Consider the following 12269-nt stretch of genomic DNA (forward strand, 5'->3'; position numbering starts at 1 on the left):
TGAGTGTGATTTGCTTTTGAACCCTGGTGAAGTTGAAAAATCAAGTGGAACCGTCGTAAGTCGGGGACCACCTGCACAGTACAGTGTTTCTCAAGCTGTACGTGCCCATCACCACCTAAGACCTTGTTCAGCTGTAGACTCTGACTCACTAGGGTCTGGGCCGCAGAACCTGCATTTCCAACACACCCCCAGGTGACACTGATGCACTGCGCAGACCACACCTTGACCAGCCAGATTTTAGAGTGTGAAAAACTTATTATTGTAGACCCTGTGTGTGTATCTCTAGTTCTCCAGATACATCACTTAATAAGTTATCTGTCTTCTAGCTCCATCTGTATTTCAATTATTCTAAATAAAAGAAGAGGTCATTTCCCCTTGGTTCACAGAATGAACTGCAAGCTGGCTAACTGAAAGATGTCTGAGCCACACCCTCGACAGAGGCTTCTTCCTGCTTTTACCTTCCTGGTTAGGTGGTTTTTCTTTTTCTTTTTCTTTTTTTTTTTTTTTTTGAGGCGGAGTCTCGCTCTGTCGCCCGGGCTGGAGTGCAGTGGCCGGATCTCAGCTCACTGCAAGCTCCGCCTCCCGGGTTTACGCCATTCTCCTGCCTCAGCCTCCCGAGTAGCTGGGACTACAGGCGCCCGCCACCTCGCCTGGCTACTTTTTGTATTTTTAGTAGAGACGAGGTTTCACCGTGTTAGGACGATCTCCTGACCTCGTGATCCGCCCGTCTCGGCCTCCCAAAGTGCTGGGATTACAGGCTTGAGCCACCGCGCCCGGCCATTTTTTTCTCTTCCTTTTTTTTTTTTTTTTTTTGAGGCAGAGTCTCGCGGTGGTTTTTCTAATTACTAGGATGGTTCTATGTTCACCTCTACAGGAAGAATTCACGAGAAGTGAACAGGGCTCTCAGACTTTAATAACATGTAAACACTGCACCCTAGGTTTATTTCCTAAATGGTCTTCCTGATACTGCAAAATGGCTTAAGTGGGAAAGCACATTCGTTTGTTCCCTCAGCACCACTACCACAGTTATAAAGACAAGAACGAGAGAAAGAAATCGAAATTCATCTCTCAACCCATCTGTAGAACCTTACCGGTGACTTCTTGATGTCAGAGACAGCATAATTCCCTTGTGATATCCATCTGGCAGATTCAGTTAAAGAAAGGCCGGTTCCATAAAGGTTGATGCTAAAACGACCCTGGAATACATGACCAACAAGAGATTTTCAGTCCACGTGATGTCCCCAAAAAAGCAAAGGCAAAGGTGATACAATAAAAGGTACTTTGGAAAAGGGAAGGATGTTGATTAATTGTGATAGCTATTAATTATTGATGGTATTTAGTTTTGTTTGCCCAGGACCAGCCATTCTTCATGCATCATCTTAATCATCCTCGAAAGAGCTCTATGAAGGAGGTTTTCTTTACAGATGGGGAAACTGAGGCGTAACAGAGGTGATTAACTTCTTCAGGATAAGGTAAGAATCCAACTCACATCCTCCCGACTTCAAAGTCCTTGCTCCATTCGGCCTCCCTAACACAGCAGTCCTGATGTTGCTCACAATTATCAGATTCCTTCAGGAACAAAATGTCACAGTGTAATTTTTCTAACAAGATCTTGGTGCCAAGCTTCCTGGGCTTCCAGCTCCCTGGGGCGATTAGCACACCGCGTACTAAGCACAGCAGGGCGGGACTTCAAAGAGGCGCTTTCCCCAGGACGGTCAGCAGAGGGCAGGGTTGGCCTGCTCAAGACCACCTGGGCCTGGCGGATGCGGCTTCCAGGCTCCGTCCGGTAAGGGACATCTCCCAAACCCCACCGAGGGTGCCTTTCAGAACATGGCCTCTGGTGCCTCTATATTGATTTCTAAAGAGACGGTGCAGCAGAAAGACCCTCTCACTGCTTTCTCCAATGGTCTCTCTCACTCTCTCTTTCAAAAACGACTCGCAAAGGCATCTGAAATACTTTCTTCTTGAGGCGTCCTACTCCACAATGAGCAGTTTCAGAGCTAAAAATATTCCACATGAACACTCCTGATTGTTTTCTCTCTGAACCTGACAAGCCAGCCCTTTGTCAAAACAATCTCTTATAAACAAGAAGAGAGGCAAGGAGGAGCTCACAGCCGAGCAGACACACGTGTAAATAAAGTTCTTTCACCTGTGATTAGCTCCTGGCCAGATCTTTTCTCACCTCTTGGAACCTCAGTTTATTCATCTGTAAAATGGAAGGTACTAAAACTCTCTTCCCCCTGAGCACCGTACAGAGGACTAAATAAAATCAGCTAAGGCTGGCACTTGGATATGCAAAAAGATGGCATCTGTCTTACATTTTCTAGTTGCTTTGTAAGTGTTCGTCTGATCTCTTCAATATGAACAGGAAGCTTATTGAGAGCAGGGCCTTACTATTGCTTTATTGAATCAGCTATGGTTTGTAACATATGACTAGCCACTTAAATATTATATCCTAGCTCCTCAATTAAGATTTCCAGGACTAGGTGTAGCTTAGAGGTCTCTCAATGCCAGTTCCATAAATATTGACTAACGAAAGTTTATAAACATTTCTGGAGTGCTAGATTCCACAAGATAGAGGTGACCAGAGGACTTAGTTTGGACTAAATCAGTGGTTCTCAACAGGGGACGATTTTGACCCCAGGGGAAATTTGGCAGTGTCTGGAAACATTTTTGGCACAAATGTGGGGGGCAGGGATGGTGCTGCTACTGGCATCTGGTGGGTAGAGACCAAGGATGCTGCCGTGATACACAGGACAGCCCACAACGGAAAATTCTCCAGCCTGAAATGTCAACAGTGCTGAGGCTGATTGAAAACCTGGTACAAAAGGTAGATTTACCCTAGAATCTTGCTCCCTTCTTTACTTGCAGTGTGACCTCAGGCAAGGAACCCATCTGTAAAATAGATTAGTAAGACTTAGCCTGTGAATAGGAGGTGATTAGCTAGAAGGCATAATGCATGTCACTCATTACCTGGCAGACAGTAGGTAATATTTAAAAAATACTTTTGGGCTGAGTGTGGTGGCTCATGCCTGTAATTCTAGCACTTTGGGAGGCTGAGGCGCGTGGATCATATGAGGTCGGGAGTTCAAGACCAGCCTGGCCCAACATGGTGAAACCCCGTCTTTACTAAAAATGAGAAGTGACAACGTGCTATCAGCCCTCGCTCGATCTCGGTGCCTCCTTGACCTCGGCGTCCACTCTAGCCGTGCTTGAGGAGCCCTTCAGCCTGCTGCTGCACTATGGGAGCCCCTCTCTGGGCTGGCCAAGGCTGGAGGCAGCTCCCTCTGCTTGCCGGGAGGTGTGAAGGGAGAGGCGCTGGCAGGAACCAGGGCTGCACGCTGTGCTCGCCGGCCAGCGCGAGCTCAGGGTGGGCACGGGCTGGGCAGGCCCCGCACTCAGAGAGGCCGGCCGGCGCCGCTGGCAGTGGGTAGCGAGGTGCTTAGCACCCCAGCCTGCAGCTGCGAAGGGTGTGCCAGGTCCCCCAGCACTGCCAGCCAGCCCACGCCGCGTTCGAATTCTTGCGGGCCTCAGCCGCCTCCCCTGGGGCAGGGCTCCGGACCTGCATCCTCCCCGCCCACTCCCCCTCCCCGCAGTGGGCTCCCAGGCAGCCTGAGCCTCCCCAACTGGTGCCGCCCCCTGCTCCATGGCACCCAGTTCCATCCAAAGTCCAAGGGCTGAGGAGTGGGGACTGGCAGGCAGCTCCGCCTGTGGCCCCCACAAGGGATCCATTAGGTGAAGCCAGCTGGGCTCCTGAGTCAGATGGGGACTTGGAGAACTTTAATGTCTAGCTGGAGAATTATATATGCACCAATCAGAACTCTGTATCTAGCTCGGGGTTTGTGGATGCACCAATCAGCACTCTATATCTAGCTAATCTGGTGGGGACTTACAGAAACTTTCTGTCTAGCTAAAGGATTGTAAATGCACTAATCAGTGCTCTGTGTCTAGCTCAAGGTTTGTAAACATACCAATCAGCACCCTGTCAAAACGGACCAATCAGCTCTCTGTAAAATGGACCAATCAGCAGGATGTGGGTGGGGTCAGATAAGGGAATAAAAGCAGGCTGCCGGAAGCAGCAGTGGCAAACTGCTCCTTCCATGCTGTGGATGCTTTGTTCTTTTTTTCTTTTGTTCTTCACAGTAAATCTTGTTGCTGCTCACTGTTTGGATCTGTGCTGCCTTTAAGAGCTGTAACACTATGAAGGTCTGCAGCTTGACTCCTGAAGGCAGAGAGACCATGAACCCACCAGAAGGAAGAAACTCCGGACACGTCCGAACATCAGAAGGAATAAACTCCAGACACGCCATCTTTAAGAGCTGTTAACACTCACTGCGAGGGTCCACGGCTTCATTCTTGAAGTCAGCGAGACCAAGAACGCACCAATTCCGGACACAAAAATTAGCTGGGCATGGTGGTGCGTGCCTGTAATCCTAGCTACCAGGGAGACTGAGAGGTGGAGGTTGCAGTGAGCCAAGATTATGCCACTGCACTCCAGCCTGGACAACAGAGTAAGACTTTGTGTCAAAATTTTTATGACAATATGCTACAGAGGTTCATGGTTCTTATGTGGTGGCATTTCTGCCGTGCTCAGCTGTTCCTAATTGTAGCTGCACTGAAGCCTCCTCAGACACTGGGTTTTGTATGTTGCATTATTGCATTGGCCATTTTCTTTTAGCTTATTTGAGAGAGGGTCTCACTGTCACCCAGGCTGGAGTGCAGTGGTGTGATTTTTGGCTCACTGCAACCTCTGCCTCCCGGGTTCAAGTGATTCTCATCCGTCAGCCTTTCCAGTAGCTGGGACTATAGGTGTGCATCACCATGTCCAGCTAATTTTTTCTTTGGTAAAGATGAGTTTCACCATGTTGGCCAGGCTGGTCTTGACCTCAAGTGATCCTCCTCCCTCAGCCTCCAAAAATGCTGGGATTACAGGCCTGAGCCACTAGGCCCGCCACCCCCTTCCCCCAAATTTTCTTATCTTACTACCATTTCTGTCCCCAGGAGTGGTTCCACATAATTCAAAGGGCCCAGGCCATCCTAGTGCCAAGAATGCCCCTCTTTTCTCCGTCAATTCTGCTTTCCACTCAAGAGTGTCTGTCCGACCTGTACTGCAAGAGAAAGGAGACTTGATCTGCTTTGGCACTGAAGTTTTCGGGAGGTCCAGGTGGCTGACCCAGCTTCTTTCTGGACAATGCCCCCAGCCGACCTGGGCGTCCAGTGTCTAAACATACTCGATATATACGTCTACTAGGTCTGTCTTCCCAGAGGGGTTGAGGAACCCAGATGCAACAAGAGATCGTCGTCCTCATTTTCCTTCTGCCCTTTCCAGGTTAGGGATCTGCATTTTAGCAAATGTCCTAGCTGATTGTTAGCACTCTGAAAGTTGAGTTTCACCAGGGAAGTAAAGACCTAATGTTCTCTGTGGCTCTGCTCTGGGGCATCTTTGCCCTTAAGAGCCTAATCTTCAAGGTCTAAAGGGCACATGAGTTGTAAACACTACCTTCTGTTGCCTATCCTAAAGAAGAGTGATTAAGAGTTGTACGTTTACTAGATGGTCCCTAAAGGTTTGCAAAAGATGTGCTTAGACCAAAGGATAATCCTGTTTTCTGTTGTACAAGAGCAAACGTTGCAGAAATCTTGCCTGAAAACAGAATCAAAAAGACACATCTACTATCATGGATATGAATTCAGACACAGGATCAAATCCAGACTCTACTGAGTAGCAGCTGTGTAGGTTTGGGCAAATCCTCCCAATTTCTACTCCTTACCCTCTTCCTCTTTAGAAAGGAGGCATTTTCATAGAATACTCTGGTGATTTAAATGCTACATTGAGTAGACAATACTGAGGACAGTGACTAAAGCATAGATGCATAATAAATGCTAGCTATTAATACCATCAATAATAACAGTGTCACATCTGTCAGGATAAAAAAATTCCGGTTATGTTTCAAGATGAGGGCTGTCGGGGAACCCACTCTCATTAATAAATACATCCACAAAGCAATAGTGGTCAATGAGGTAAAAGAAACAAGTTCTCAAACACGACATCATTCTGCTTCGATTTCTGGGCAATCACTAGGTCAAAGGCTGAAGCATCCACTCTGAAGCAGCCTCCACAATCGCGCTTTCTACAAACCTTTTCCTGGAAAACTGATTGGAAAAACTCACATCTTGCATCAGTATAGCTGGTGCTAAATATACATGTCTAAGGAATTGAATTCTTAAAGTACCCAATATGGTTTGAAGAATGAGCTGGGAAAAAATTAGCCTCTCACAAGCTTTGGGTTTTCCCATTTAGGAATTGCTTCCTTGTCAGGATTTAGCAAATCAGTTCATTTGTCTGTGAATTATTAAAATAAATGAATGCAAATTACTTTTCATTTACTTAAGCTTCCCAAAGGATGTGCATAGAAAAACAAGAAAATCCTGAGACATTTGAAGAAAGCAGGACAGGGTCAATATATTAGCCACTAAAAAGCAACAGATACCAATGGGGTTTTGAAGCCATCAATTGCCCTAAAAAAAACCGCACTTCAAAAGTTTTCGATTCCTGGGTAATGGAAGAAAGGCTTTTCACCATTATATCCTTTGTTTATTTTCTTTCTCCCCTGAGAGCTTCCTCTCCCTTCTCTAAAATGTTTAGCAACACTCTTCTAAAGCATGAGGCTGAAAAAACACTTCGTTAAAAGAACGTTCAGATGTGTTTGTCTTTGGACGTTCTCTGTAGTTGGGGGTAAATCCATCCTGTGGAGACAGGGCTTGGGATTCTGAGTGCATCACGGAGTCCCAATCTTCAGACTTTTGAAGGTGTACAGGCAAAGTGAGAAACTCTTGACAGAGTTTAACAACAGATTTGTGCAGACCTCCTTCAAACCGAAGAGAAAACTGTGGCCAAGTTCTCCTGTCCAGAATCACTGAATTCATTGTTTGTCCCGCCTTCCAAGGGCAGAAGCTTCTTGCAAAGACCAATGCCTGCTTTGCAAAATAAGCCCGAGCTGATTATGACAGCATGTTTCAAAAGACAAGCTAAAACTTGCCACGCCTCTCTCAGGCAAGAAAGTGTAGAACCATAGAATGGGCAGAAAGATTGCTGCTGAGTGGCTCTGCTGAAAAGTCATCCAGCAGAAGATGATGAATTTGCACTTCTGGTCTGAACACTGCAAACTCTGTAGAACTGAAGTAGGGGTAATAGGTTGAGTCAGTGACATCCAGAGAGCCCCAAGCCTTGGTCCCAGAGGACTTCTAGAATATATTATTATCTCATGGGTCTTTGTTAACCTGTCATCCTCTCTAATAGGCTTTAAATTTCTCAAGGGATGAATGTTTATGAGTCTCCAGCAAAAAGGATGGTGCCTGGCACAAAGTGAGCACTCAAGAAAGGTCAGCTGGTTTATTGCTAAGACTATTCTAGAGCCATTTCTGAGTACTCTTTAGGAACCAAAGGAAACCCAGATAAGTCTTGAAAATTCTGAGATCTCCAGGTCCAACCTTTATTTATTAAAAAAAAAAAAAAAATGGTTTCATGCTTATTTTGAAAAATTTAGGAAATCCAGCAAAGTTAAACATAAAAAACAAAAACAAAAACTTACCAATGTACCCAACTAATATTTTGAAAAAGTCCTTCCAAACTTTTTCTCTGTTTATACATTAAAAGAAAATATAGATGGGATCATACTGCATGTACTGTTTTGCATCTTGTTTTTTCTGTCTAATCCATGTAAAGTGCTTTTCGATATCATGCAATATTCAGATTCATGAAGCCTGACAGTGGTGTGTTGGCACTCCACTCTCAAATTAAATATTTACTAGCACTCTGCTGACTGTACAATATTCATTTTGTTAACCACAATAATTTGTTTAACCAAGCCCTCGCTACCCGACATCTAATTTGTTTCTAAGCTGACATGTTTTGTTGAATGCAGAAGTTAGGCATGTAGCTATGACCATTTCCTTAGGGCCCACTTTCAGGAGCTGAATTACGAGATTAGACTCCAGAGCATTTGTGAGGGTCTTGATACATGTGGCCAAACTGCCCTCCAGAGCAACTGTTCTAATCACATTCCCAGGAACAGATGCAACTGAGGGTGTCCCTGGGAAAGTGGGAAGTAAATCCCTCGCAAGGGAGAAGGCACCAAGGACATACCTGTGGGCACTTAGCAGCGCTGTAGCAATCCCCGGCTGTGGCAAAAGGGACGGGATGTCCTTCGCTTGTCCTTGCAAACTGTAAGTCAGTGGCTGTGGGGTGGAGAAGGGGTTAAAGGCAAGGGAAGTTAAGAGTGGGAGAAAGGCAAGGAAGTAATGGGACATTAATAAGGAGACAGAAGGGAAGAAGAAGAAGAGGGAATGGGAGAGAAAGAAGCAATGTGAACTATTAGTGGGCAAATGGATCCAGATGCTCACTAGCTTTTTCCTCATTATATTTGTGGTTCTGGGAGCTTCATTCCCCGGGCCTCATCAGCCCCAAAGGTCTGTCTTCCCACAGTATGGAAGCCAAAAAGGGGGTTTCAAACGACTTTGGAATTGATTCCTACATAAATAAATATGTGAATCACCTCACTTAAATGTAGCGTAATTGGCTGGTTGAGAACCTCCTGTTATCCTGCGTCACGGGCTTCAGGCCAGGGGGAAATAAGCCAGAAAGAAAGCATTTCCAGCTACTTAGGAGTGATTCCCTGAGGTTTCCTCTGTCCTCCTGTGGCCTAGGCACTACTATTGCCAAAATGTGGAGCAATTAGAACCCCCATCTTGAAATTATTAATGGCAGTTTCTGAAGTTTGGGGCTAGCCTGTAATTGTTTATTTTTTAAAGAGTCAATAAATACAAGGCCAACCCAAAGTGCATGTTGTTAACCCCTATTGTAGCTCCTGAGACGAGCTCTGCACACGGAAAGGGAGGAGTTAACCTGAGAATCCTGCAAAAGCTATCTGCCAGAGAGACTGGAGGCCAGAGGCAGGTTCCATCTTTCCACCTTGTCTTTCAGGAATGGCCTTAATCTTTCTACAGTTCACCACACTTTGGTGAGAGGGAAATCCCAGTGCTCCATTCTGAAAGGAAAGCGGCCCTTGCCTGCTTCAGCATGTAGAACCCTTGGGTCTTAGCTGGGGTCTCTTCCTAAGTGGAGAAACTGCAGACCCTCTGCCTTTAGCCCTCATTAGTCTAGCTGCAGGAAATTTAAAGTATCTTGGTCCAAATCACGTTTAATCTATCTCAAGAGAAAAGCAATGCAATATTATGGGGATAATGTTAATAAGGAAAAATTAATTATTCATTATTTCTGTTTTTCCTATATGCAAGGGAACATGTTGAGGTATTTTAGCTGTCCTTAACCACTTCTATGATTAATGTCCCCAACAGAGATGCAGCGCTGGCGAGGGTATGAAATCAGCCCCCAACACAGGCTAGTTTAGAAAAGGTATTTCTGTGTTCCACTTTTCTTCTGCAAATTGACAACTGAATAAAATTAGTTTTATGTCCGTGTAAGCATGTACACTGTGCTGGTGAAAGCTGGGGTGGCGGTGGTGAATGTTGCCCATGAATTTCTTAGCTTTGGGGTTTTGTATCTGCTGTTTATTCTACCTTGAATACATCTGCTACCACCTCTGCCTCCCCCACACTGACCTCTGTGCCTGGCTAACCCTAACTTGACCTTAGGGTCTCCATTTCGATATCATATTTTCTGGAATGCTGCCCTGACCTCCCACATTTCAATGGTGCTTCTTTCATGTGCTTTCATCTACTTCATTCATTCAATTCATTCATCACGAATTGGAGAGAGCACCTGCCTTGTGTGAGCCACTTTCCAGGCACTGGGGATACAGCAGTGAACAAAAAAGACAAAACTCTGCTGCTGGACTGTCCTCGCTGCACTGTAAGCTTCCAGTGTTCTTCCTCTCCATACCCTCAGCACCTCCCTGCTAGCCAATATGCAAGAAATGCTTGCTGTCTGAATAGAAAGAAGAACGCACACGTTCCCACAGGACACCTCACTAACTTACTTATTATCTGCATGCTGGTCAGGTCTATTCTGATTTTCTGAAAACTGGAAAACCCAGCCGCCGTGTAATCCTTCCGACATTGGCAGTCATCACGCCGGCTCCCGTTATAGGGACATTCTGTTGGGTTGTGTAACCTAAATTATACAGAGAATGTTCTGGTAAGGATGGGAAAGCATTTCTAGGGATCTCCAGGCCTCTGGGATCTTCTGAGCCTGGCTCTCCTACCTGTGTCCATAAACCTCAGAGAAATTCTCCGAGTCTCCATGCACCAGTGTCACGTACTCTTTGGGGTGGTCAGAGTGCATCCCCGCACAGAATATCTGAAAGACCATAAATAATCCAGGAAGAGAGGCTCAGAAATGAGGTAATGAGAGCAGTGATCACTTACTCTAAAAATATTCTTGAAATAATGACTGGTATCTGACATTCACCTTCAGAAGCTTTCCTCTAATCATCAGGAAATATTCACCATCTTCACTGGCACCTTTGAGTCTTTTTACCTCCTTGCAATTCTGGGGTAACTCACCTAGAAAACACAAATCACAAAAAATAGGGTGTGATGCTCCGAGATGTGAATTATCTGCCTATAGAATGAATGACATTGTTCACACTAAAACTTTGTAGCAAAGGGAATGATTTCTTTAAGAAAAAATTCATATTTCTAAAAAGAGCAGGCAATCAAATGAAAAATGATAATCCTGTTCTTCATGCTAAAGAAAGATAACTTCAGTTGGTCAACTTACAGTTATAGATATTGCGGCAGGTTTTTCGTTCTTCTGGCTTCAAATCAGTGTGGCATAAGTGGCTGGGTTGGTCCTCATTGGTTAAACATTGCACAGATCTCTGCATCACTCCAACACCACAAGACACTGAGCACTGTAAGACAAACGAGAGTCAGCGGTGTGGCTATGGAATGTGGGAGGCATAGGCTTCCGGTGGTGTGGAGCTCAGAGCCCTGATGTCATCCTGTACAGGGTGTCACTTCAGACTCTGTGCCACTGAATACAAAAGGCTGATATTTACTGAGCACTATGGGCCAGTCTCTGTGCTAAGCTTTATAGATTCATATTCATACATTTATAAAAACATATATAAAACACTTACACGTATGTATAAAATGTGTGTAATTTTACACACACACACATAATTTTTTCATTTAAGCTTCACAGTACCCCTATGAGATAGTATTACCATTATCTTATTTTTTACAGGTGGGATTGGGGCTCAAATATTAAGGAATTTGTTCAAGGTCATAGTGGAGCCAGGATTCATACCCTAACTGCTTCCAACTCGTCATACACTTTTGCCTAATCACTTTTCAATTCTTTCTTTTTCTTTTTCTTTTTTTGTTTTTTGATACGGAGTTTTGCTCTTCTTGCCCAGGTCAGAGTGCAATGGCATGATCTCTGCTCACTGCAACCTCCACCTCCCAGGTTCAAGCGATTCTCCTGTCTCAGCCTCCCTGATAGCTGGGACTACAAGCATGCACCATCTCGTCCAGCTACTTTTTGTATTTTATTAAAGCAGTGTGAAGAGGGAAATTTATAGCACTAAATGCCCACAAGAGAAAGCAGGAAAGATCTAAAATTGACAACCTAACATCACAATTAAAAGAACTAGGGAAGCAAGAGCAAACACATTCAAAAGCTAGCAGAAGGCAAGAAATAACTAAGATCAGAGCAGAACTGAAGGAGATAGAGACACAAAAAACCCTTCAAAAAATCAATGAATCCAGGAGGTGATATTTTGAAAAGATCAACAAAATTGATAGACTGCTAGCAAGACTAATAAAAAAAAGAGAGAAGAATCAAATAGATGCAATAAAAAATGATATAGGGGATATCATCATCGATCCCAAAGAAATACAAACTACCATCAGAGAACACTGTAAACACCTCTACACAAATAAACTAGAAAATCTAGAAGAAATGGATAAATTCCTGGACACATACACCCTCCCAAGACTAAACCAGGAAGAAGCTAAATCACTGAATACACCAATAACAGGCTCTGAAATTGAGACAACAATTAATAGCCTACCGAACAAAAAAAGTCCAGGACCAGATGGATTCATGGCTGAATTGTACCAGAGGTACAAAGAGGAGCTGGGACCATTCCTTCTGAAACTACTCCAATCAATAGAGAAAGAGGGAATCCACCCTAACTCATTTTATGAGGCCAGCATCATCCTGATACCAAAGCCTGGCAGGCACACAACAAAAAAAGAGAATTTTAGACCAATATCCCTGATGAACATTGATGCAAAAATCCTCA

General features: G+C 44.7%; 1 protein-coding gene across 3 annotated transcripts in view; it reads right to left on the minus strand.

Moving 5' to 3' along the window:
- The window catches only part of ADAMTS9 (ADAM metallopeptidase with thrombospondin type 1 motif 9), a 177751-nt gene that overhangs the window by 17006 nt on the left and 148476 nt on the right, over positions 1–12269 (minus strand). For all 3 annotated transcript variants that reach the window (XM_010360865.2, XM_010360866.2, XM_010360864.2), the window contains 6 exons: positions 10739–10871; positions 10427–10521; positions 10221–10315; positions 9996–10129; positions 8144–8235; positions 1092–1196 (listed from right to left, as the gene is read on the minus strand). In XM_010360865.2, the coding sequence (XP_010359167.1) occupies positions 1092–1196; positions 8144–8235; positions 9996–10129; positions 10221–10315; positions 10427–10521; positions 10739–10871 (654 nt within the window). The remainder of the gene's footprint in view (positions 1–1091; positions 1197–8143; positions 8236–9995; positions 10130–10220; positions 10316–10426; positions 10522–10738; positions 10872–12269) is intronic.

This window comes from Rhinopithecus roxellana, chromosome 1 (assembly GCF_007565055.1).
Source record: "Rhinopithecus roxellana isolate Shanxi Qingling chromosome 1, ASM756505v1, whole genome shotgun sequence".
Lineage (NCBI taxonomy): Eukaryota > Metazoa > Chordata > Mammalia > Primates > Cercopithecidae > Rhinopithecus > Rhinopithecus roxellana.